This window comes from Heterocephalus glaber, unplaced genomic scaffold (genome assembly GCF_053883595.1).
Source record: "Heterocephalus glaber isolate CG9 unplaced genomic scaffold, H.glaber_assembly_v1.0 deba00000347, whole genome shotgun sequence".
Classification (NCBI taxonomy): Eukaryota; Metazoa; Chordata; class Mammalia; order Rodentia; family Bathyergidae; genus Heterocephalus; species Heterocephalus glaber.
This window is the reverse complement of record NW_028258143.1, coordinates 11,947,038-11,974,934: the sequence shown is the minus strand read 5'-3', so window position 1 is coordinate 11,974,934 and position 27,897 is coordinate 11,947,038. Positions and strand designations below refer to the sequence as shown.

Sequence of the window (27,897 nt, the reverse complement as noted above, 5' to 3'; positions counted from 1 at the left end):
TTTTTTTTTCTGGTACCAGGGATAGAACTCAGGACCTTGTGCTTGTCAGGCAGGTGCAGCGCCACTGTGCTACATCCCCTGCCCCTAATGTTTCAATTTTTTTTTTTTTTTTTTTTTTTTTTTGGTACCGGGGATCAAACTCGGGACCTTGCACTTGCTCAGCAAGAGACAAAACCACTGAGCTAAATCCCCGGCCCCTGTTTCAATATTTTTAACAACTTATAGCAGTACACTTACATGTGTATACACTAGTGGAGTTCCAGCCCTGATTCTATGTAATTTTCCTTCAATTCCAATAGAATTAAATTATATGATAGAAAGAGGATTCTGAGTAAAAGAGCAAAGAAAGAAAAAGACACAATTCTGAAGGGCAATGTGCATCAGAAGAGAAAGAAGGCAGGAGATACCAAAACTAATATAAAAACTACATCTCGGAAAATATTTTTCACATTCTTCTACCCTTTCTCTTCCTAACCACAGGTCTTCCTATCCCCAGGGCCCATGATCATCATCATTTTAGGCTCTAAATCAATTCACAAAAAATAAAGTAGCCAAAAGCCCACATGCTAAGTGACTTACTTGCCCAGTAAGCAATATGCTGTAAGTCAATTCACCTCAAATATAATTTACTGAAGATCAATTTGCTAAATTTACCACATTCATATGTTTTCTAAAAATCACTATGAGATCCACAGCATTTTGAATATGACGAATTGGAGGGTAAGGGGAATATTGGGAGCCAGGGAAGCAGGGTGGTTGAGGCTCCTGATTCTTCCCACCTTCAGTTTACTTTCTGCTTTTGGTCTCTTTGAGCATCTCAGTACTGTGCTGACATATAGACAATCTATTCTACCAAGCAGAAGGTCCCTCTTTTTTGCTCCAGCTCCCTCCCACTGCAGCAGCAGGAAGCTGGGATAAGGATAAAATGATACCACAGAACTATCTATAAGTTGCTAAAAACTAGCCAATTAGAACTGCTACAAACTTTTTAGTTAAGCATGTTTTCCCCCCCAAAGGGTAGATGTTATTTTTGGAGTCTTCAGTTTTTATTTTTTTGAGCCAGGGTCTCGCTATGAAGTTCAGGCTGGCCTTGAACTCACTATATAGCTCAGGCTGGCCTTGAACTCACTATGTAGCTCAGGCTGGCCTAGAACTCACAGTGATCCTCCTGCCTCAGCCTCCCAAGAGCTGGTATTACAGGTGTGCACCACCATGCCTGGCTAGTTAAGCAAGTTTTTGTTGACAATTGGCAAGTTTGGTTAATTTGGAAAAGTTAAAAAATACTAAATGCTGAAGAAAAATTTAGGACAAAAATTCTCAGAGAAAATACTGAAATTCTGGTAACGTTCAAAAGAAAAATATGTTTAATGTTAAGATTAAATTTTCAGGGCTGGGGATTTAGCTCAGTGGTTTCGCCGTCTGCTACGCAAGTGCAAGGACCTGAGTTCGATCCCCAGTACCAAAAAAAAAAAAAGATTAAATTTTCATAGACCTTTTAAAAAACTGAACATTTCTTAAAATGCATGAGGCTCCAGGGTATAAAGACAGTGGTGAGAAGCCATGCCCACATAAAGTCAAATCATGTTTCATAAGTATAAACAAAGCAAAACAAACAAAACATTCCTAGAATATAAGATGCCAATTTATATAAAGCCATATAAAGACTAAAAAATTTGTGCAAAATAACACTAAACTTTGAAAGATACAGATAGATAGATTTATTCATGTTAATTTGTAAATAGCACCTTATGAGGAACCAGGACTCCTTAAAGAAATAGCCAGTTCCAAGCCAGAAGCAAAGAAAATTGAAAGTGAACCTGGAATATTTTGTTTATCAGAAAGTAAAGAAGTGGGCCAGGGGATTTAGCTCAGTGGTTCCACTGACTGCCTTGCAAGACCAAGGACCCGAATTTGATCCCCAGTACCGAAAGAAAGAAAGTAAAGAAGTACTCAGAGAATTATTAGGATGTGGTTTTTAAAAAAAGAAAAGAGGTGCCGGGGATTTAGCTCAGTGGTTAGGGCGCCTGCTTCACAAGCGCAAGAACCAAGCTCGATTCCCGGTACCAAAAAAATAAAAATAAAAATAAAAAAAGAAAAGAGGCAGTGTAAAGGAGATTTTACCAGCAAGATCTAAACATAAACAGTAAAAATAAATGAATTATAATACATTAAACATTAATAACAAAAATAGGAGAATCTCAACTTTTTAATGGTTTTTTTTTAAAGGGAGAAATAACAAGCTTCTTTACAGAAAATATCAGCCAGTAAATATAGAAGCCATGACAGAAAAACCACCATTTCAATACTGATTCAAGTAAAAACCATCAATGATGCTAAAACCACTGTATGAAACTTTTTGGAACAATATGACCTGAAAGCATCATACCATAGACTATTTACCAGATGCAAAAGTTATTTTTATAATCTGCCTTGTCTTAGTAAGGCAGAACTTCTTATTATGTTTTTGGCTACTGAGGTACCCTCTGATACATTCTTTACTTATTTTTCTGTTGGCTTGCTTGTGTTTTATTAATTGAGATGTATACATTCTTTATATACTTTGGATTTTGCTGTAACTATCTTTACTGAGTCTGTGACTTGTTTATGGGACATTTTGTATAACAAAAATTTTAAATTTTGATTAGTCAAATATCTCATCCTTTTTCTTTAAAACTTCTGCGTTTGAGGCAAATTTCATCTATCCTTCCCTACCTTCAGGGTCATAAAGATTCCCTCCCCTATTTTCTTCTGGAGTTTGGATTGTACTCAACTTGTTTATTTATTTACTTATTTTTCTGGTACCGGGGATCGAACTCAGGACCTTGCACTTGCAAGGCAGGTGGCGGAACCAATGAGCTAAATCCCCGGCCCACAACTCATTTATTTAAGGATCTGAACAATGAGTGATGAAACTAGTGGAAAATACATGACACTATAGAAACCTCCTGTTAATTTAATTTTTGGTTCTATGAGGTTTTCCAGCTTTAAATGAAGTCCCCTTTCAAAAACATGAATAATTGAGCTGCTATTTAAAACAATATATGTTACAGTTATAATTTTAGGGTGTTAAAAAAGTACAAGAAACTAAGTCATATAAACTTACATGAGTGAACAAAACTTCTTTCCTGAGTGCTTCAGAACTGTCACTTGGAGTCCATGCTTCAGCAAACTGCAGGAAATCCCATTTTTCCTTATCACCTTCTTCAGCCTGAAGTTGTTCCTTCCTACCATTCAGTGTGCTCCCTGTGACCTGAGTCTGTATGATGGAAAAGCACATAAATTGTACAACAGCTCACTTCACAGCTGACATTCACTAAGCAGTAACTGGATTTTGAATTTAAATCACAAGTTATCCACTAGGAAAATCTTATTTTTCCAACATACCGTGGGCTTTAGTAATATAATTATTCAAAATTACAACCAAAGTACAAAATCAGTGATTTCTTTTTTTTTTGGTACCGGGGATCAAACTCGGGTCCTTGCGCTTCCAGGGCAGGCAGCGGAACCACTGAGCTAAATGCCCGGCCCAATGATTTCTATCTTTAATGAGGAAAAGATCTAAGGAGAGACATTACATTATTTGCTTTTCTCATAAAAACTTTTATTCTAATATTTATTATGTACTTTGAAATTTAGCCAAATATGATTGGCCATTTTAAACATCTATACTACCCAGCTTAGAAAACACTGCAACAGAAGGAATATTTGTGCTCCTTCCCAAGTTCATTACATTGAAATCCTAATTCTCAATGTGCTGGCATGAGGAGGTAGAGCCTTTGGAAGGTGATTATGTCTTGAAGGTGGAGTCCTCATGAGTGGGATTAATGTGCTTATATAACAGACTCCACAGAGTTCTCCTGTCCTCCTTCTACCACGTGAAGATACAAGAAGTCAGCAGTCTCACTCTGAAGAGGACCCTCACTAGAATGTGACCATGCTGGTACCCTGATCTTGGACTTCCCACAGAGAGAATCATGAGAAGTAAATTTCTATTGTTTATATGCCATCCCTGTGTGTGCTACTTTATTACAGTAGCCCTAAGAAAGAAATCCTTTAATTCTTAGTCAAACGCTTTCCATAAACATCCTTCAAGATTGGAGAGAAGAGAGAGTTGAGAGAATATAACAGAGCTGAGAGAAGAGTCAACAATATCACTTTTGCTGGAGTCTAGTATTAGTTGAGAATTCAAGAATTTTTCTGGAAAAGATTTATTGTTAGGCCACAAAACAGACTTAGAGCTTCAAGGGCCGGGGATTTAGCTCAGTGGTTCTGCCATCTGCCTCGCAAGCACAAGGTCCAGAGTTTGATTCCTGGTACCAAAAAAAAAAGTCTCCCTAGAGCTTCAAACACTATAGTTCCATATTAGCTAATCCTATCCATCTAGACATTAAAGTAGTAGAAGCAAACAAAAATAAAAACAAGTAATAGAAGCAATGATAGAGTATTTAACCTAGCATTTGTGAGGCCCTGGGTTCAAGCCAAGTGCAACGCGCACACACACACACACACACACAAAGATAAAAATAAGATTAATAAAGGGATTATTAATTATAGTAAAAAGAAAGGTTTAGAAAATAATAGGAATATATAGCAATTCATGCTTCTCATTATAGGCAATAATAGGCAGGATACTACTAATGGAAGCCTTTTCTGAACTTGGTCTCTATTATCAACATTATTTTGGTATTTTTAAGTATCCTTTGCCTGAACACATTAAAACTCAGGCTCTTTTTATTTATTTATTTATTTTTGGTACCAGGGATTGAATTTTGGACCTTGCGCTTGCAAGGCAGTTGGCGGCACCACTGAGCTAAATTCCTGGCCCCAAACTCAGCCTATTAACTCATGCAGGCTACTAATTATACTAAGAAAGTCAGTAACCTGGATAAAATTGAATTTTTACCTTTCGATTTAACATTCCCCACATAAAGGTGTCTAAAGTCCCATTTGCAATAAGGTAGTGAATATTCACAGAACAGCACTGTCCAATTCGGTGAGCACGATCTTCTGCTTGTTTTATATGTCCAGGGTCCCAATACAACTCAGCAAATACAACATGACTTGCAGCAGTAAATGTCAAACCCTAAGCAAAATAAGGCAAAGAGATTGAGACACAAATAAATAGACAATGTAGCATAAGAGTCCTATATAATAAAGTCCTTCTAAAAATGTTAAATGGAGAAGAGAATACTGAAGGACTCAAAAACAAACCAGTTGTTCACTGTAAACCAAATTAAGATTTATTTCATGAAAGGCAAATGGAGACTGCTTATAGCAAGACAGCCAGGTAAATAATGCATTTCAGTATTTCATAAGTTAGGTTGTTGGGTATGTACATATATATAAACAAAATCTCTTTAATCTTTGATGAAGACTAGATTCACTGTATCATTGGAAAATCTAATAAAACCCGTTATAAAAGAGAAAATAATTTCTAACACATAGTTATCCATAGCAACTAGGCAGAGAGCACTGACAACCTCTTCATTTAATTCAAACTGCTATGTGATGAAGAAAATCATGATTTCCAGTCACACAATTTCCTTCCTGTAAGTTTCTCATGTTACATCCTGAACACCTTGAAGTTTACTGCTTTATATCTCAAATATAATGTAGATACATTTTTTTTGCAATTGCATTTTATAGGAACTTGAAATAGTAGGGCATAAAAATATCAACTAGGTCTTGTTTTAAAATTAGTATATGAAATAATCTTCCAAAATGGAAGATGTCGAAAAATGCATGACTTTAAAGATCATGTTGTTGTTCACATGAACTGGAACTTCTGTGAGTGACTTTGTGACTCTTATGCTATTACTTTGATGTTATTTTAACTTAAAATATTTTCACAGCATATAACAAAGTCATAATCACATCATTAAATGGGATGCCAGTTCTCAAGCTGAAAAATCCACTGAAAACAGGTCATTTTATAAAGTAGGCTATAATTAATAAAATATGGGTACAGTGAAACAGACACGATGGTAAACTGTGGATACTTAGGATCAAAAATGCCATAAGATATTAGAGATAATATTGAAAAAATAAGCAGGGACACCTTTTAGCTTGTAAAAGCATCAGATGAACCCTATCAGAATAAAGGGAAAATATTCTGGCAAGATCAATATCACCCTAAGAAGCTGTTAAAATATGATGTAAGATTCACAGCATCAAGAATAAAGCACTTCCGGGCCAGGGATTTAGTTCAGTGGTCCCACTGCCTATCTCACAAGCACAAGGTCCTGAGTTCGATCCCCGGTACCAAAAAAAAAAAGAATGAAGTATTTCCTATTTTACTTTATTCTTATGAAGATATTAGTCTGCAAGTATACTAGTCTTGAATTACACCAAGGTCTTCAGGAATACAGACCTGAATAAAATGGGAATGCCCTGCACATTTTTACTTTCAAAAAGTCATTTATTTTTAATTTTAAATAGTCCTAAACTCTCCTGTCTGGATTTCTCCCACTTATCACCCCCCGCCCCGCTATGAGTCTCCCATTTCTAATGTTATGAGCCCCCTAACCCCAGCAATAATGGGGATTGAACTCAGGGCCTTCATGCTGAGCTACCACTGGCCTTTTTTATTTTTTAAATTTTGAGACAAGATCTCACTAAGTTGCCTAAGGTAGGCTTGAATTTGTGATCCTCCTGCTTCACTCTCCCATAGTGCTGGGATTGCACCTCCACTCCTGGCTAAAGCTCTTCAAGAAGATATTATTCTCTATGGAATACTATAACTGGTATAAAACTCAGACTACTTGAAGTTTAATGGAAATTTAAGATCCTTCAACATAAAGGAAGTGTTGAGACAACCCTCCTTTTAGTTAGAATTACCAAGTCCTAGAACTTCTTCACCCTCACAGTTTTTGTATATATACAATGTACTACAATTAGCTAGGTAAAGGCAGATTTTTGGCATATACCAGGTTGATGGCACAGAAGTATGCTCAATTATTTTTCCCTATCCTAAATGTCCTGCCTTAGACATTTACATTAAAACATTTTAGACTGAAGCAGAAAAATGATCTCCTCTTACATAGTGTGCCATTGCTTTTCATAAAATTTTTTTCTTCGCTTTTCCTTTGTCTCATAACACCTGATTTTTAGCAGGGCCACCAGGCTACTCTTCCCAGCTTACCTTGTAAGTAGGTGTGCCCGTGAGACAAACTATAGGCAACTGAGATGTAAGGTGCTTTCCTCCAGTCAACTACCTGGACTGCAGGTATGATGGAGCTCTACCAGTCCTCTTAGGTAAGAGATACTTGCTTGAAGTGGTAAGCAGAAAGCTAGAAGGGGATGGGTCCTAAGGACTTTGTGAAAATACCATGCTTGGTTTGAACTGTTTATTCAAGAGACTAAAACCGTATTTAAGTCACTATTTTTTTTTTTTTTGGTACCGGGGATTGAACTCAGGACCTTGCATTTACAAGGCAGGCATGGTGGCACTGTGCTAAATCCCTGGCCCAAGTCACTCTTAATCTGAATTTTCATTTACTTATAATCGAATCTAGTCCTAAGGGACAAAGCAGGGCCATTCTATAACAAATTCTAAGACAGAAGAACCCCCATCCCAGCCCATGCTATCTCACAGACCCTAATGAAATGCAACCAAGTAAGATAAAATTATGAGAAAATTCAATGCAAATCCAAAGGAATAAAAAAGGTCATGAAAAAGTATTACAATCAAACTAACTATACTCTTCTTGGAAGTTCTTTCCTTGAAAATTTAGTAAGATTTGAGTCAAGGATTTTTTTTTTTTTTTTTTTTTGAGACAAGGTCTTGCTATGTAGTTTAGGCTGGCCTTGAACTCACTATGTAATCCAGGCTGGCCTTGAACTCCTGGTGATCCTCCTGCCTCAGCCTCCCAAGGGCTGGCATCACAGGCCTGCACCACCACGCCCAGCTGCAGTCAAAGACACTGAGGCTTCTATCGTACTTTCTAGAACTCTGAAGCAGAATATTTATTACACTAGATATCCAGATAGAAAGTTACTTCCAAAAGAGTTACAAACCAAAAATTACAAAACAAAATTAGGGATAATGGCCTTTTTATTATATCAATGGCATTTTCTTATCAAATTTAGACCTGAAATTTCTCACCTGGCCAGCAGCCTGAATGCTTAGGATAGCCACACGAGTATCAGGATTCTTTTGAAACTGATTAACCAGATGTATCCTTTCTGAAGACAGAACACTTCCATCTATCCTAACATAACGTGCCTGGCATCAACAAGAAAAATGGAAAAATTAGGACAAGTCTTTATGTGCCCTTCTAGTTTTATATACTTTACAGCTTATTTTTATGTTGATATAAAAAAAGAAATTGTGTAAGATGACAGGATGGCAAATGTTACATAAGAATCTTAACCATGTGTTTTAATTGCTTCTTATAACAATTTCTTGTTTTTAATCAAAAAGGTACTGGAGGAAGGTCTGTGTGTAATTCATTTTTATAATATCAATGCCAAGGGCAATGCTCTAATTATAACAGGGGTTCTATAACTCTTTTTTTGAAGAGTTAAATTAACACTTAAGCAAATGTTATCTTTAGTAAAAGTCTGTACATTGATACACAAATGTCAAAGATTAAGCACATTAATTTTAAAGTTAATTCCAAAGCACAAGTAAAGCCAGACATTTAAGAGAGAAGAAAGATGATTTTGCCAATGTTGTAAGGATTCATAAAGCTTAATGCATTTATTTCTGAAGTACAACCCAAATATTAGCTAGGAAAGTATCATTCCTTTATTATGTTTTATTAGTGTAGTACATGTTTGCAGTACATAACGATTACACTTATTGTAGGGAGTTGGTACATGTACATAATACATCTTAACTATTCTTTTCTTTTTTTCTTCCAGTTCCTACCCTTCCCTCCCTCCCTGCTTCTTCCAACTCTTGGTCCCCCTTCTCATTTGCAATAGCTCTATTTTCATCATTTTCCTACTCACCTCTTTTTTCCCACTCCTTATTCCTTCCTTCCCTCCCCTCCCTCCATCTCTTGTTCCTCTATCCCTTTAAAAAATATCTCCCTACTTCTTATTTATCTGTCTTCCATTTTGCACCTCCTCTCTCTCCATATATCTATATTCTTAATCTACCATTTGGGTTCTCTTTTTTCACATTATTAACTTAAAAGAAATAAGTAGTATGATCATTTCCACTGAGGTGGAGAATTGAGATGGCCACACACATTTTTAAAAAGTTGAGAAACATTGTTAAACTGAAAACTGTTGTTTTTAGGAACAGTTTAAGTTGTGAAAAGGGAACAATTAGAGTGTTTTAAAACAGTTTAAAAGAACTCATAACTCAATTTCATAAAAACAAATATAAGCCCTAAATTTCAAGTAGTCTCATTCAAATGTGTGGTTCTATGAAAACAGAGCCTTGGGTAGTTGTGACACATTAATATTCACTTTTAAGTGGAATATCCAAATTAATCATTTAACAGAATGTATCTTATTAGCTTTCTGTGGTCACAAAGCAAAATAAATTTACCAGTGATCCTCTTACTATCTGTTAAGGGAGATTATAAAATCTTGGAAAGATTTTTTAAAGAGAAAATATATAGTCAGAGAAGGAGATATTTGACAAAGTTTACCTCCTATTCCCTAAATACCTACATTTTTAACTCTTAACAAAGTTAAATGAGATTTAACGTTATCAGTTATATGGATGTGGAGAAAAAAAAGATAGCTTGCTACACTTGAAATGGATTCTAATAGTTTGAGGACATAATAGAATCCGAATAAGAAAATATTATAAATATAATTATTTGCTCAATGATTTAACATTTATTTCTAAGTTTAATTAACTCTTCCTCAATAAGAAAGGGCCTTTTAATGTAATAAAAGTACTTTTTTAAGTATGTTATCATAAATTCTATAAAGGAAGCACTAGCATTACATCTTTGGTAAATATTAATGACTATATTAAAAAGTATATAAATTTTTTTTAATGTATACCAAATTTTTCAAAATCTACCTAAACTGGCAAGAGGTTTTGTTGTTACATGTATATTAAGCTCAATCTATTTGTCAGAAAACTTGGTTGCTTCTGAACATCCCTAGAAGCTCTCAGTATTTAAAGAGAATGAAAACAGATATATACCTAGGAAAAATTGAAGATGCTGCCACTAACAGGACTATTAGAAATCAAGGTGGACCTAAGAAAATGGAGTAATGCCAGCTAATTTGGTGGAGCTAATCTGATAAATTATATAGGCCACATGTTTCAAATTCATCTATGCTAAATTATCATTTTCTATAGAATATACTGCCTGGAGGTTTAAAAGGTATGACTGTACTTGGGCACTAATACTTGCTGGATTCATTCTTCCCCTTATATCACACCATTCAAAGGCCACCATGAAGGTAAATAAAAAATTTAACTTTTAATTGTATTTGTGACTACATTATTCTCAGTATATCCAGGAAGAAAACCAGAATTCACATGATAGCTAGTAGAGCAGCATATCATTAATCAATTCAGATAAATTGATCAGAGGGAAATATTAAGATTGGTATGAAAGAAGAAATAGCATATCATAATAGTATATTAGTATAATTTATATGAAAAATATTTAATAAGTTATAACAAATTTTATAAGACATCATTTAAAGACAAAAATGCAGCTACATTATGAGGTTATAAATAATGTTTAGAATAGTTAAAATCTGCATTCTAAAAATTATTTTATAGGAAAATGCCAACATACCTTGTTTTCAATTACTGCTTCTGTGCAAGCTTGAAGCATGCTTAAATGGTGAGCAAAAACCAGAAATTTAAGTGAATCATTCTGAAGCATCATCTTAATATAATTCTTTACTGCACCTGCCTAAATATTAAAAGTTAAACTTAATTAATGTCATAAAAGTTTTTATTAAAAACCATGTCTTTTAATAAAGCAAGGAAAATGGCTCAAAAATTAGTTCAGTCAGGGCCGGGGATTTAGCTCAGTGGTTCTGGTGCCTGCCTCGCAAGCACAAGGTCCAGAGTTCGAGCTCCGGTACCAAAAAAAAAAAAAAAAATTAGTTCAGCCTCTTTAATATCAGTAGGAAACCACATCTAAGGGACACGTAGAAAAAGAGGGATGGGCCGATGATTTAGCTCAATGGTTCTGCCGCCAAGTTTGATCCCAGGTACCAAAAAAAAGAAAAGAAAAAGAGGGATAAGGAGAATGGGAAATGACAGGTAAAACAAAAACAAGAATTAGAAGAAAAAATAAGAAAGGAAGATTCAAGCAGGGTATGATCAAGATGGGTTACTAGTTTTGTTTAGATGATGTTTTAATATGTTATATAGAAGACCAGGCAGACTAGACTTGAGAAAATGAAAAAAAATCAGATGAATAGCATCTTTTACTTTCTAAGAGTGCAAAATAGTAAGTCTATGATTGAAGCTTAAGGTTCAAGGAAAGTTCATTAGTTCATTTTTTAACATAACTAGGCTTACAAAGGTAGGCAGGATTAAAAATGTGGTATTCATACACAATGAAGTACTACTCTGCCATAAAGAAGGATAAACTTCAGTCATTTGTAGGAAAATGGATGTACCCTGAGACCATAATGTTAAGTGTAATAAATTAAATGCACATGTTTAAAAGTAGATAGGCTAGGAGAAACAGAAAATTAGTTTGTCTCTGGGATAAAGAAAGTTATAGGAGAGCCTGGGATGATAGAATCAAGACTACAGGAGGGAAGTCTGAGAAAATGGTGAGAAATGGAGAAAATGTGAGGTATGTAGCAAACACAATCAAGAAAGTTCAGAATGAATAGGCTTTTCCTAGTCAACTTGAGGCCAAGTTATCTATTAATAGGGATTAAATTTAAAGTGGATAGCATGAATTAAACTTAAAACATGAATATAGTATTGCTTAACTGTAAAAACTGAAAAATTTTGGGTAAAGATGGCAAGTTGACTACATTTAATCTCCATTCCCTCTCAATTCTATATTTAAATAATAGCAAACTGGATAAAGACAAAATATTGGAGGTCAATAGCAACAAGACTTTGGAAGCTAAGAAGTAGATGCTGTCTAGTAACCAATTAACCAATTTAACAGAACCTAAGATGGGCAATATGGCAAATAGAGAAGCATCTAGTTTATATTCCAGCCAATTAAAAGCCACAGCAAATGACACCTCTGGAACAGAGATGGAAATGTGACAAGAACAGAGAACTTGCTTGAAGAATGTGGAAATAGCAGACTATGCACAACACTGCTCCATATCCTCATTCTATGGATTCCATATCACTGGTGCCCACCCTAACCGTCTGGCAGAAAACTAGAGATTTATTCTTCAGGAAGGGTAAAACAATTTATTTGGATAAATCAAATCCCATATTGATTGTGAATGCTAAGGTTTGAATATGCCCCTCTAAAAGCATGGCTTAGAAACTCAATCTCCAATTAAGTGTTGAGAGAGCCTAATGGAAGGTGTTTAGATTAGATCATGAATGGATTAGCCAATTATTGAAGGACATGAGGATGCAAATTCAACCTCTTGCTCTTCTGAGCTCTCTTGCTTTTCTGCCTTTTTCCATTGTATAATGCAGCACAAGGCCCTCATCAGATGCTGGGGCGCCTTGCTATTAGACCTGTCACAGATCTGTGAGCCACATAAACTTTAATTGCTTAAAAATTACCAAGTCTCAGATATTCCATTATAATATCACAAAACAGACTAACCAAGTAGGTATATTCTGCAAAAATCACAGAGATTAAGTTTACATAATAAATGCTAAAGCAATAGGGATAGCTCAGAACACTTGCTAGCATGCACAAAGGGGACCAACCCATAAGAGGAATATAAGAATAATGAAAGTTCAAGAAAACAACACAGAAAAAACAGAAGAAAGGGCACCAGAAAAGCCAGCCGGGGCACCGGAAGAGCCCAAGGGAGTGCCGGGAAGTGACTTGAGCAGCACAGCTCATGCAGCCCCGGAAGAGCTGGTCCCAGAGTCTGTGGAACCGGACGTGGGATCTCACTATGTATTCCAGGATGGCCTCAAACTTGCTGAGATCCTCCTACCGCAGCCTCCAGAGTGCTGAGATTACAGGCGTGTACCTCAACATCAGGAAAGGTTATTTGTCAGGGAAGAAAATATTAATGAGTTTCTTGAAGAGGTCCTGAACCCTCTACTCAGATAAACAGTGCCCCCAACCCCACCATTAATTGAAGTTCTTCAGGTTACTGATGAGAAGATTCAAATTCATGCAAAGTTACAAGAATGTAGTAATCCTGATCAGCTTCAAGGAAAGGAAAAAAGAATCAATGAAGGATGTCCTCTAACTGAAAATGAAAATATAGAACATCTTACCACTTCTTTTTTTTTTTTTTGGTACCGGGGATCGAACTTGGGACCTTGCGCTTTGGAGGCAGGCAGCAGAACCACTGAGCTAAAATCCCCGGCAGAATATCTTACCACTTCTACAATTGATTCTGATTCATCTACAGCAGTTAAAGCACCAGAAATAGATATTTGTGGTTCAGCTGCAGGCTTTTAACAAGAGCCTTTTAATGTTTCTCAAATACAACTAGGAAAATCTCAGCCACCTGAGGCAAAAATGGAACTTCAATTTGTAAAAGAAAAAAGTGCTATTTATTCAAATGAGGAAGATAATTTAAAGGAACCAGTCATAACTGAAGAAAAACAGTTAGATGGAGGTCACCAATCTTTATCACTGAACAAAATTGTAATTCACAATACAACTGATTTTGATAGCATAAAAGAACTCAATATGCAGGCTGGCAGTGTCCAGATTATTAAAGATCATGTGACTCATTATGCATTCAGTTTTCAGAATTCTTTCCTATATGATTTGGATTAAGTCAATGTAATTTTGGAATCTGAATGTTAAAAGTAAAAAATTGGGGGATCTAAAATAGTTTGTTAACTATAAAAACTAAAGGTATTCAACAAAATATAAATTTTAATTCCAGTGAGGAAACTGGAGATATTTTTCTTTAGAATTAAAACAAAGTTTCCTTAATTATAGAAATATTAGTTTTGTGATTCTTCTGATAGAGATTTTTTCCTAATGGGAGACTAAAACATTGTTTTTTTGTTTTTTTTCTTTTTTTTGGTACCAGGGATCGAACGCGGGTCCTTGTGCTTGCGCATCAGGTGGCGAAACCACTGAGCTAAATCCCCGCCCCAGTAAAACACTGTTTTAATACATTCTGCAGTTATTGACTTATGATGCTGATTTTTGCTTCTTTTGTTTACCATTACTTTAATAGTTTCAAAATATTTTTAAAAAACAGAAAAAAATAATCAAAGAAAAAATAAGTTTCACTGAACTTAATATCCATAGTGGAAAGTGGAAAAAATCCACTGAATAGATTTCACAATGAGTAAAAGCAGGCTCATAGAAAAGCTCATCATCATAAGATTTCAGCACAATGAGGACAAAGAAATGCTTCTGTAAGCTTCTAGGGAGGGAAAGAAAGATTTAATAGAATCAAAATAAAATAAAAAATTTGAATTGCATTGGATTTCTCAATAATACCAGAAATTCTTAGAGAAAATGATTTCTAAAGTTTTTATATCTAAATAAAATAATAACAAATGCTGGTGAAGATGCAGGGGAAAAGGAATCCTTCTACATTGTTGGTGAGAATGTAAACTAGTACAACCACTATGGAAATCAATACAGAGATTTCTCAAAAAAAACTAAAAATAGAAATTTCAGGGCCGGGGATCTAGCTCAGTGGTTTCGCCGCCTGCTGTGCAAGCGCAAGAACCCGAGTTCAATCCCCAGTACTAAAAAAAAAAAAAAAAAAAAAAAAAAAGGAAATTTCATTCGACCCAGTTATTCTCCTTATAGGCATGTTCTCAAAAGAGTTAAAGTCATCTGGCCAGGGATTTAGCTCAGTGGTGCCGCCACCTGCCTCTAAAGCACAAGGTCCCAAGTTCAATCCCCGGTACAAAAACAAAAAAAGACATCATAATACAATGAAAATGAATATCCATGTTTATAGCAGCACAATACATAATAGCTAAGTCCTGAAATTGACCTAAATGTCCAGTAACAGATGAATGGATTAAAAATGTGGTATTCATACACAATGAAGTACTACTCTGCCATAAAGAAGGATAAACTTCAGTCATTTGTAGGAAAATGGATGTACCCTTGAGATCATAATGTTAAGTGTAATAAATTAAACACACATGCTGAAATATCACATGGATTCTCTTATATGAAAAATCCAAAATAAAAAGAAAGACCAAAAATAAAAGATAGATAATAGGAAATAGGAAGACAGGTCTTCTGCAAATTAGAATGGGACTAAGCGATAAATGGAGTGGAGAGAGGAAGGGGATGAAAAAGGAATTAAGATATGTTACGTACATGTACTAATTCCACATAAGGAATGTAATCATTTTGTACTGCCAAGATATACTAATAGAAAATAAAAATTAAAAAGTAGTAATCTAATTCTCATTCAATAGTGTGTCCAGGCTGGAGATTTAGCTCAGGAGTTCCGGTGCCTGCCTCGCAAGTGCAAGGTCCCGAGTTTGATCCCCAGTACCAAAAAAGAAAAAAATAGTGTGTCCAACATACCTTCATAACTTTAGGAGCCCTTAATGAAAATTTGGAGAAATCAGAATAAATATTTTTCACTAGACTGAAAATTAAATGTAATAAAATAAACTTTTCTATAAATGATAAAATAATAAAGAATTTTATATCTAGCCAAATTAAAAATCAGGTGTAAAGAATACAGATATTTTCAAATACAGTTTGTAAGTGACTCAAACATTTTACCTCCAATGTATTCTTTCTTCAGAGGCTACTGGAGAATGTGTTCCAGCAAAACAAGAAAGTAAACAAATAAAGGAAATAATAAGGAAAGAGGTGATTCAGCACAAGAGACAAAAGAAAATCTCTAGAATAAGAGCTGTGCAGCAGACCTAAAGAGAAATACTCTGGACTGGAGTTAATCAGAAGATTACAGGAGAAATTAACATAATATGTAATGTTTAAAGCTCTCAAGAAGAGATTAAATCACTAGGGAAAACTTTGAGGATAAATTAGTGGGAGGCACACAGACAACTAAGCAGAAGCAGAAGGAACACGAAGAACATGAAAACAGAGAAGGAGAAGGACAGGAAGAAAAAGAAGAAGAAGGGGAAGGGAAGGGAGAGAAGAAGGAGCCATAGTACCAGCAGTAGTAGCACATTCACCAGTAGCTTCTGCTGCTTAACATTGACTAACTTCGAAGAAAATGAGTTGTGGAAGAAAGAAAACATGATTAAGGGATACTAAGGTACAGTAAGAAGTAAAACATTCTGGTATACTATTATTGGACAGTAGGGTGACTATAGGTAATGAAAAAAAAATATATATATAAGCTATAAGAATTTTGAGTGTTTTTACCAGAAAGAGATAAGAATTATCATCTATCTAGATACACATATAGAAGCTAGATATGTGTATCTTGAATTAAGTATTACACAACGTATTATAATACAATATGGTAAAAAAAAATCCATAGTATGTCACATAGTTTGCCTGTGAATATTTTATATATAATTCTATTAATATACAAATAAATGCTGGTCAAGCCAAAAGTAGTATGTTTCTATAAAATTAGTAAAGCTATATCACTTGGATGGAAGGGTGGAATACAGGAAAGGTATGTATGCGAAGGTAGGAAACAGAGGAAAAGAGCTAAAATTTTATTTTACATATTGAGGAACAAATTGATTAACAGCAAGGATTACAAAGCAACCAATAATACCTTTTAAGCACCATGTTAAAGGATTTGGAAAAAATACTAAAAATACAGCCTTTCAAAAGAATAGAAAGTAAGGGCCGAGGATTTAGCTCAGTGGTGCTGCTGCCTGCCTCGCAAGCGCAAGGTCCTGAGTTTGATCCCCGGTACCAAAAAAAAAAAACCCAAAATATTGAAAAAAAAAAAAAAAGAAGAAGAAGAATAGAAAGTGGTTCCTACTGGGAACTAAAGGTAGGAGATTTTTAGAATGGCTGTTTTGGTTGTTAAACTATATTATGTAGTTTTGGTAATAAAAATTTTTTTAAATGAGGGCATTTCAAAATTGAAAACTACCAATTTAAAATTCATTTTTATTATTGGAAAGTCACAAGATTAATTCTGCAAATTAAATTTTGCATATCCAAATTTTCCACAGAACAGAAATTCATCATACAATGAGACTGAAAGCCATTAAGAATTTTAGCCTTGGATCTCAGTGGCTCAGAAAGTGGAAATGAAGCCCTCTCAAAACAAGAGCTACAGGGCTGGGGATTTAGCTCAGTGGTTCCAGTGCCTGCCTCGCAAGTGCAAGGTCCCCAGTTCGGTCCCTGGTACAAAAAAAACCCAAAACGCTATAAATTCCAGATATGCTGTCATGGCAACTGAATCACTTTAATAAAGTGCATGTTTGCCTAAAGAGCTATATTTACTGTAATAAGCCTTTCAAAAAGTACATGTCAAGTTGGAATACTTTTAAGGTATATTCATTACTTTCTAGTCTGGTTTACAAAATATATGATCACTGTACCCCTAGTTTCCAATGCGTTCTTCCTCTTCTTCCCAAGTGAGCTATTTCTTTTTGCCAAAGTCCTCCCCACTGATATTATCCTTTCCCCATTACAGCCAGAGCTGCTGATGCCAAAGCTCAAGCTCCCTGCTCCTCATTCCTTCTAACCACCATTTTAGAAAGGCTTATTTTTATAATTAACATTGTAACACTGTATTACATAACTGGCTAAATAGTCTCTTGGTACTCACTGAGCAACATAACCATCATTTGTGATGTGTTGTGACTTCTAGGAGAAAATATGTTTGGAGTACAAAAGTATCTGTGTATCAAATGAACTTTTAGGATTTTCTTAGGTTCTTTAGTTAGGGATTGCACAGGTTTGCATTTTAAAATGACTATCACCAGGGATTTAGCTCAGCGGTTCCACCGTCTGCCTCGAAAGCACAAGGTCCTGGGTTCAATCCCTGGTAACCAAAAAAAAAACAAAATGACTATACATGCATCTTTTTATTTTTTTGAGACAAGGTCTCAGTATGTAGTTCAGGCTGGCCTTGAACTCACTATGTAGCCCAGGCTGGCCTCAAACTCGTGGCAATACTCCTGCCTCAGCCTCCTGAGTGCTGGAATTACAGGGTGTACCACCACACCCAGCCTTACACATGCATCTTTAACTATCTTGATTTTATTTTAATAAATGTCATTGTATTATCAGATTTTAAGTGATCTGCACAAGAAATTGTTTGCTAATTATCTTAAATGGTAGTGTATGGAACACCACGTCCTGGGAATGATCAGCATCTTTGTTATGCTGGTTCAAGTTTTGTAGCTGTTGCTGTGAAGATTTCAATAATAGAAAGTGCCGTCAGAAGTGAAGTTGTTGAAAAAAGAGATCAAAGAGGATATAAGAAAATGGAAAGACATCCCTGTTCCTGGGTGGGAAGATCCAATATAGTGAAAATGGCCATACTTCCAAAACTACTATATAGATTTAACGCAATGCCGACTGAAATTCCAACAATATATTTCACAGAACTAGAGCAAACAATCCAAAAATTCATTTGGAACAAGAAGAGACTTACAATAGCAAAAGCAATTCTAGGCAACAAAGACATGATGGGGGTATCACAGTTCCCAACATGAAACTATACTACAAAGCCACTGTGATAAAAACAGCATGGTACTGACAAAGAAACAAGCCCTAGGATCAATGGAACAAAATAGAAGACACAGAAACAGCTCCAGAAATACTTAGCCACCTCATCTTTGACAAAGAAGCCAAACACCCTCACTGGAGGAAAGAAAGCCTCTTTAATAAATGGTGCTGGAAAAACTGGATTTCAACTTGCCAAAGATTAAAACTAGATCCATATCTTTCATCATGCACTAAACTAAAATCAAAGTGGATAAAAGATCTAAATATTAAAACAGAAACACTGAACTGGCTGGAAGAGAGGTTAGGTAGAACTCTTGAAGACATTGGTGTAGGAGAAGATTTTATGAACAAAAAACCTCAGTTGCCCGTGAACTAGCACAAACAATCAAAAAGTGGGATCTCTTCTTTTTAAAAAGCTTCTGCACAGCAAGAGAAACCACCAACAGTGTGAAGAGACAACCTACAATGTGGGAAAAATTTTTCACCAACTGTCCCTCAGACAAAGGTCTACTATCTAGAATATATAAAGAACTTAAAAAAATCAGACCCCCCAAATTAGAAGACCCAATCCAAAAATGGGCATCTGAAATGAACAGACATTTCTCAGACAAAGAAGTAAAAGCAGCAAATAAACATATGAAAAAATATTCAACATCACTGGTCATTGGAGAGATACAGGTGAAAACACTGAGATTCCACCTCACTTCAGAAAGAAGGGCTGCTATCAAGAAATCAACCAATAACAAATGCTGGCGGAGCTGTTGGGGGAAGGAACCCTTATTGTAGACTGGTGCAACCACTGCGGAAATCAGTATGGAGATTCCTTAAAAAACCAGGATTAGAGGTCCCAGCTGATCCTGCCATTCCACTGTTGGGTATGTTCCCAAAAGAATTAAAAGTATCATACCACAGCAACATATGCGCACCCATGTTTATAGCAGCACAGTTTGTAATAGCTAAATCTTGGCAACAGCCCCAAAGCCCAACAACTGGTGAATGGATAAGATATGGTTTTCTTATAAAATGGAGTACTACTCAGCCATAAAGAAAGATAAACTTGAGACATTTATAGCTAAATGGATGTACCTTGAGGCCATACTTGTCAGTAAAATAGATAGGATACTATGTGTAAACACTGAATCGTTTCTCTGGTGTGAGAAACTGAAGGTATAAAGGAGAACCAAAATGTATAACAGATATTGTGAAACAGGAAGAAAATGTTTACAGAGAAAGGGGAACTAGGGAGAGAGGGCAGAGAAAGGAAAGAAGGGAAAGAGAAAAATTGAAAGGAAAACATGGAAATAAAGCTTATGTATATAAAGGGGGGGAAAGGGCTGGCATTTAGCTCAGTGGTACTGCCACCTGCCTCGACCACCTGCCTCAAAAGCGCAAGGTCCTGAGTTTGATTCCCGGTACCAAAAAAAAAAAGCCCAATATAGAGTGGCTAGAGGTGTTGAAGGAAGGGCAGGGGAATGGAAAAAATAAGAATCAAGATATATCATGTACAGGTAGAAATTCTCAATGATGAATGTGATCATAAGGTATACCTAAATGTACCAATAAACTAAAAAAAAAAAAGAAGTTGTGATCATCTTTCATGTCTGATCATGTTCCTCATTCCTCACTTTTGATGTGTATGCTCTGGGCCTGGCTTTAGCAAGAATTTCTGTTAGGTCAGTTTTGCAAGAATCCCCTTACCCTGGATGTCCCCTTTCAGTAATTTTCCATCTACGAATTTCCTTAACCTACTCATTTGTTCTAAATCCCCACTTGCTCTTGTTTTTTGTGGTTTTTTTTGGCACTGGGGATTGAACTCGGGACCTTACACTTATGAGGCAGGTGGAAGAGGCACTGAGCTAAATCCCCGGCCCGCCCTTGCTGTATTTGAAATTGAGCTCAGTTTCCCTCCCCAATTACAACAGAAGTGACCCTTACTGCAAAGTCTTGAATGAAGTTTTTTCTTCCTGTCATAAGTGTCAGAACAATTTTTCCTTTAATAGCTATAACTTCCAACTTCCAAAATCTTCTCATAAAGTCCTTTATCTCTCAGCTGTTATTCACTCTCTCAGTTACCTCTTCACCCCATCTTTAGACATTTAAACTACTTTTTGTCTCAATGAGTTTGACTATTTTGCAGATTCATATAAATAGAATCATATGTTTCGTGACTTCTTTCAATTAGCATGTTTTCAGTCCATCTTGTAGCATACATCAATACTTTGCTTCTTTTTAAACGCCATACAACATCACATTGCATGAATATATGCATTTTATTCGTCAGTTGATGTCCTCTGCTTCTCGTATTTTTTTCATTTATCTAGCTCACCTTATACTGTTTCTTAATAATTTATTTATTCATACTTAATTTACCTTTTATCTTTCAAAATTATCTTTTTTTTTTTTTTGGTACCAGGGATCAAACTCGGTCCCTTGTGCTTGCACAGCAGGCAGTGAAACCACTGAGCTAAATCCCTGGCACCCCTTCAAAATTATCTTAAAGAGGAAAGGGAATACCAAAGAAGAAACATTGCTTATTTATCCCTGCCCCTGAGCTAAGCCTCTGAAGCTCTCTATACCATATCCTTTGCTCATAGTTCTTAAATTGCAAACTATTTCAGTAACCTGAAAAACTGTTTACAAATCTAGTAGTAAAAAACAAAACCAAAAGCAAAAAAAAAAACAATCTCACAGTAAATATTTTCAAATCTGTTAGAAGATAGCCTTCAGGGGAGGACTAGTAGTTGTATAATATAATGAAAAAGCTCTGAACATTTTCAGAGCCTCATACTAAAATTTCCCCATAGCAAATAACAGTTTCAGGTCAGCTGTACTATCAGAGGTGCTATTTTCTTATCTCAAAGTGAGGTAGTGAAATAAGAGATCAGAGGATGGCAAAGCTGGCTGTAGTAGTGGAAGTGACCTGTTAATTACAAGATCCTTGACACATGCACACATAAGTTCCCAAAAACCTGCAGGTGGACTTCTCCCAGGTTTTCAATAGAATGGGCTAGACCTGACACCAGCCCGAGGCAGCAGATCCAAGCACCACCTCTCATGGCTTATGTAGAAGTTCTCCAGAGTTTCTTCAAGATTTGGACAGCATAAAAGGACACATCAACGCCATGAAGAGCATGCTAGCCTAACTTTCCACAATAGCCCATGGTGTGTTTCTCAGACACTGTGCGTACTTTTATTTTTGCTTTCACTCTTTTCTCTTGACTCAGCCTAAGCTCCCTCTGCAGAGCCAGTTTCTCCCTCACTCTTCATTTTTACTTTCTCCAATAAACTTCATCGCTGTTTTCTGCTTGTTTTGTTCAATTCTTTAGACCAGATGAGAAGAACCTGGAATCTTAGAGGGAGAGGTGAGCAATCCAGAACCCAGTAAGGTTTAGTTGGTGACCGACTTTAAGAAGCAGGCTACCCAGTAACAATAGGATAGAAGAAATAAAGTTGGGTAGAAAGGTGACAAGGACATCAAAATTTTAAAAACTGCTTTAAAGAAAAACTGCACTTTAAAGAAAAACTGCAGCTTCAGAACACAAGCCCAGTTTATTTACTTTTTTTCTCTCTCTCTCAAAACAGCAAACCTGGGCAATTTTATTTCAGCAGCAAATGGGTCTGCTCATTCCCTTTTACTTGCAAATGGTGTCCTCTTTCACCCAGGAATAGACCACCCTTTCAGCATTTCCCATAGAAATAGCTCACTAAGGATGCATCCTCCTTTCCCACCCTCTAAAATGAAGACTGATACAGAGATTAAGACTATAGATTATTGAATTTTACAGATTTCCACCTCTCAAAACATATAAAAGTACAGTTCCCAACTGTATTGTGCCTCATTTCTTTGAGCATGTGCACACTACTCTTGAGTGCATCCTATATTTTCCTCTAATAAATCTTTCTCATGCCTGCTGTTACCGATGTGCCTGATGTGCTAAAAATTCTTTTTCCACGATAGGAGTCAGCAAACTTGCATAATTATTTTAAAACAGGTGGGTTAAGTTTCTTATTTCAGCCTTGGGGACCCTCAGACCCAGTCCATGACAAAAGCATGTTTTATTTTCTTACAAATATATCTATAAATGAACATCTAATATCCCTGATACATTTAATCTTATGATACTAAGTTCTACAAGCAACCCATTGAGAAGTACACGGGATATAATATCCTGAGAAGTAAGCAACTCCAATTTATCTTATTATAGATAGATGAGTTAGGTAGAAATATTTTTCTTTTTTTTTTTTTTTGTGGTACTGGGGATCAAACTCGGGTCCTTGTGCTTGCGAGCAGGCGGTGAACCACTGAGCTAAATCCACTGCCCGGTAGAAATATTATAGACAGTCACATAGGGTTAGGTTCTTAAGGGTCAGGGAGTCAGGACAAAGGCGAAACATACCACAGCTGTGATTGGAGACTTATTGGTTTGTCAAAATACAGACAAGATGACCAGACCTACATACCTCTTCAAAGTGTTTACTGGGCCTGATGAAGTCCAGATAGACATCAGCCATGGGTGACCAGAAACCTGTAGACCCACCATTTCCTAGGAGAATCTTTGTTCTTTCCATCCAGGCTTGTTATGTAACTTGTTTGCCAACTGGACCACTATTACCTAGGTGATTGTACTTGTAACCTTATTGGATAATCATGGCTATGGCCTGATAGATCTCCCACTACCTCAGCAGCTATTATATATAGTAGATGCCCTCTTCCTATCGTGCCTTGCCCCCTCCCCTGTGTGACGTCATGCCAAGATGGTTGCTTCCACCAAAGAATAAACCCTTCCCGGCATATCCCTGTTCCCACCTAGAAAGTAACCTAATACTCGCTCACCTCCTACCACATAGTGACATCACCAGCTCCTCCATTCCCTAGTCACTACCTCACTCAAGCCCACCTCAGCCCCTACAAACCCCACCCCAGTCTCTATAAAAGACTCTCCCTGCCCCAGCCAGGGAGACAGATCAGCACATCTATTCCCCTAATAAAGGCTTGTTGTGGCCTGGTCTGGTCTTGGTATTCGGCCTTTTACCTGACATGACCCACATTGTATCCATGTGAATTTCACTCTATAAAACTCCCCTATAGAATGGGGTCCTTTGCTACCCACTTGGGACCCCTGATGCCCCTCAGGAGCTTTCCTATCAATAAATATTTTCCTACTCTTAACCTCTGTTGTTCCTAGAATGTATGAGATTTTTAGAGAATAAGAGTTTGGCGTATCATAGAGCTAACAGGTTGGGAGATACAGTATTTCATATTTCATCTCTGGTATTATTTCCTATATCAATCTTAAGCAACAAAATTTTACAATTTTATATAGTTTAAACTTGTCAATAAAACTTTTTAAACAAGTTATAAAAAACCAATCATTAAATGAATTGAATCAAATCTTATCCTATCTATCTATGTATCTGCCTATCTGGACAGATCACCGAGAACATTCCCATGAATGACAGACTCCATTGGATTTACCAATTTTGACAGAATTAGAAAGTACAGCCAATAGTTTATGAAACTTAATTTTTTTAATGAAAGTTGATCTCATAGAAGTTCGATCATAAAAGTCATTGATAAAAACATCTAATCCTTTTAAAACTAAATTCACTTTTTAAAAAAAATCTTGATTTCTTTCTAAATTACTTAAACTGGTCATGTCAAAAAGATAATCAACTATGTACTACTAAAGTATAGTATAAGCATGAATAAAACTTATATGAGTGTTAAAATTATTACAGTACATAGAATGAGTGTTAAAATTATTATAATACACAGAATATACAGACTTTTAAATATTCTCCATGCCTATAAATGAATGTCATAAAATCACTAATAGGAAAACAGGTACCACCTTATCTTATGATCATTAACAAGTATTAAATTTATTCAGCAAGGCTAGTGGAATAATGGACTGTGGAACCAGATGGTCTGGGATCAAATCTTGGTTCCACCATTATATGTAATTTGAGTGATGATGAGCAAGTCATTTGATCTCTGTTTTCATTTCTGCACCTATAAAAGGAGATTAAGGTACCTACACATTATAGGGTTGTGGTAAGAATTAAATGAGGCCATGTATGAAATATGCTTGGAATAGTGGCTGGCATACAGTGAATACCTTAAACATGTTAGCTCTTATTACTAACATTTTTCTCCAGTAAATTGAGAAAACAATTTCAACCTGTTCCGCTTTCTTCAAATTAGAAGCAATAATTCCTGGCTCTCAAACCTCCTATTGCCCAAAGAAAACAGAATCATCTTCTAAGAACACCATTACTTTTTCTTACTTTCATCCTGGTTTCCTTTTCTTTTGCAATGAGAGGTATTTCTTTGCTTTTCTAAGGCAAATTCCTCTTTTTGTATTTCCAAACCTATCCATTCTGCCATCTTAAAAACCTTACACCATTCTTCCTTCTCAAGTGGATGTTTCCCCACTTTTAATAAATCCCTTCTCCATTCCACAATGCCACGCAGTTAACATGCTCTTTCTCCCTCTAAAATATTATTCTTTTGCTTGTAGTATTATTGCTGACCATCTCCTACTAATGAACAGAAGGAGGCTATTCCTGGCTCACAGCCAGACTCCTTAATCACAGAACAGGCACAGGAAAAGGGGCTCTTCAGCCTCGTATCATCCCAGGCCCAATTCAGCAGGGAATATTGTAGTGGCCTCATTATACTTTACTATATTTTATAAATAGGATTCCACCTGTGTTAAGCTGCTGAGGCAATTAGAGAGAAATCACACTTGGTGCATAATGGGAACATGTTTAAAGTAATTTGCTTTCTGCAAAGATTTTTAAGGCACTAAGGAATGCTACCATTCCCAAGTGACAAGAAATCTTAAATTATGGGCTGTTTTAATCATTTTCATAAAAAACTGGCATTTCTCTTAAAATGGTTTTATCTAAAAATGAAATATTGTACTGTACCCAAAAATAACTGAGAATAGGCTAAACCAAATATACCACTTATACCTGTTTTTTCACAGGAGTGTATGATCCTAAATCTGAAGAATTCATTCATTTTCATCCATGGCATTCTCCACAAATAATACAAAGTAATGAGAAAAAATGTAATTCTTCTAAGTATCTAAGATTCTTTACTAATTGATTTTATAGCATTAACAATGATTATTTTAGGTTCATTTACTTTATTAATCATTAGTATTTACTGCTTATCATTATTATATTGTTCCATGAGGAAATATTTGAAAAAGACATCAATAATATAATAACACTAAGGAAATAATAATAAACACATTTAAACATAATTCTGTCATCCTATGAAGTACGAGTACCTCAAAAGGTAAACCAGCACAAATGTTTACAAGGTACATGGATGACATATGTCACTGGTGGCGAATCTACAACACACATGCCACAGCAGACATATAAGGCTCTGCTGGCACATGAGTCAAGTTGCCCCAGCATTGTCCCAGCAGCTGAGCATCGGAAAACAGCAGACACAGGGGTAGTGTTGGCACTTTGCAATAAATAAGTGGGTTCTGGGTTGCATTTTGGGCATTTGGTATCTAAAAGGTTTGCCATCATTGAATATACTAATACCATAAATTTATAGTTCAGCACTGTATAAAAATTTATCTTATCAATATGATCTAATTTGCTGGTTTAAACTAATTTGAAGTATTGCTCCTATCTTTCTATCTACTCAGAAGATGCTGCAGGTTACCAGAAAAAGAAAGAGTATATCACAGAAAGAAGGCTTTTATCATGGATATCTATAAAATTAGTATACATGGGAGATTCATTTGTCTGGAAGACTTTAGGCATTAAGTCTGCCTAGAAGAAAGGAAGATGAAACATGACTATCAGAGGTCCTTTCTAGGCCCAATGCTCTCTAACCACAATTAGTGAACAGTGTTAAAATAGTCTACACATAAATGAATAAAGTGTTCACTTTCTTTTTTCTTTTTTGGTACCAGGGATCGAACTTCATTCCTTGCACTTGCACAGCAGGCGGCGAAACCATTGAGCTAAATCCCCGGCCCAAGTGTTCACTTTCTCCATAGATTTGAAAAGAATAATGTTTTATACTTTACATACTAATTTCATATATTTATTAAATTTATTTAGTTACAGGCTCTTTACATTAAATACCATAAATAATAAATAAATGATTTTAGTGTAGGAAATAAGCACTGTATATGACCTTAAAATAGCAATCTTAGAAATGAGTGCCTGGATACTTAGACAAATATATTTACTTGAAAACACATTTTCTACATTGTTTCTCCCTACTATTATAAAGATTTTCAAAACTTAGGCAAACTATCATTAAATAGTTTTAAATTATCTTTAAATTTCTCAACAGAATCATTCAAATGATTCAATGAAAAGTATTTCTAAAATGATACTGTGGAGTACAAATAAGCCTATTATCTGTGTAAGCCTTGCTGGTTTGGTACAGAGCACACTTAATAGGAGTCTGGGCCGGGGATTTAGCTCAGTGATTCCGTCGCCTGCCTCGCAAGCGCAAGGTCTTGAGTTCGATCCCCAGTACCAAAAAAAAGGAGTCTGGGCACAAAATATATCTATTTTTTTTTTCAGTCTCAGTGAATAGCACAAACATCAACCCTGTTGCCCTGGCAAGAAATCTAAATTCTATCTTTCCCTTGTCCTTCATACTTAGTCAATCATCAAAGTCTACTGATTGTACTGTCTGTTTTGTTTTACTGTTTTGCTTTGTTTTGTTAAGACAGGGTTTCATTAGGTAGTTCAGGCTGGCTTTGAACTCACTATGTAGCACAGGCCAATCTCAAACTCTTGCCAATCCTCTTGCCTCAGCCTCCCAAGTGCTAGGATTACAGGTGTGTGCCACCATGTTCTCTGTATTGTACCATCCTAATACTTCTTGAATTACTTTCTTTCTAGTTAAATGATGATAAATCCACTTGCTTGGCTGAGATCACCAACATTGTTAAACTATATTACCAGTGACAGGATGATTTTACTTTGTCATACTGTGTGCCATTTTTGTCATTGTTCCTCTTGTACTCTTGGCTTTTAGCACTGTGTACACCTGCACTATTGAGGGATATACTTTTGCCCTGGTGGTAGATTGATCTTGAAGGTTTCTTAGTGCTAAGGTTATGGTGGGGAGCAGAGGCATTGGTGCGTCTCCTGGTACCAAGTCAGCATAATGCAGACTTTTTGCTGCAGCTGAGCATTACAGGTCTTACTCACAATCAAACCAAGTCTTGTT

General features: G+C 36.0%; 1 protein-coding gene and 1 pseudogene across 5 annotated transcripts in view; one reads left to right on the top strand and one right to left on the bottom strand.

Annotated features, from left to right (window-relative positions):
• The window catches only part of Zranb3 (zinc finger RANBP2-type containing 3), a 284,160-nt gene that overhangs the window by 101,351 nt on the left and 154,912 nt on the right, over positions 1-27,897 (bottom strand). For 4 of the 5 annotated variants that reach the window (XM_013076896.3, XM_021236942.2, XM_021236962.2 and 1 more), the window contains exons 9-12: positions 10,722-10,841; positions 8,105-8,224; positions 4,904-5,083; positions 3,104-3,256 (exon numbers count right to left, since the gene is read on the bottom strand). In XM_013076896.3, coding sequence (XP_012932350.2) covers positions 3,104-3,256; positions 4,904-5,083; positions 8,105-8,224; positions 10,722-10,841 — 573 coding nt within the window. The remainder of the gene's footprint in view (positions 1-3,103; positions 3,257-4,903; positions 5,084-8,104; positions 8,225-10,721; positions 10,842-27,897) is intronic. The other variant, XM_087195686.1, reaches the window with a different exon arrangement.
• LOC147829854 (protein kintoun pseudogene) lies at positions 12,825-13,838 on the top strand (annotated as a pseudogene).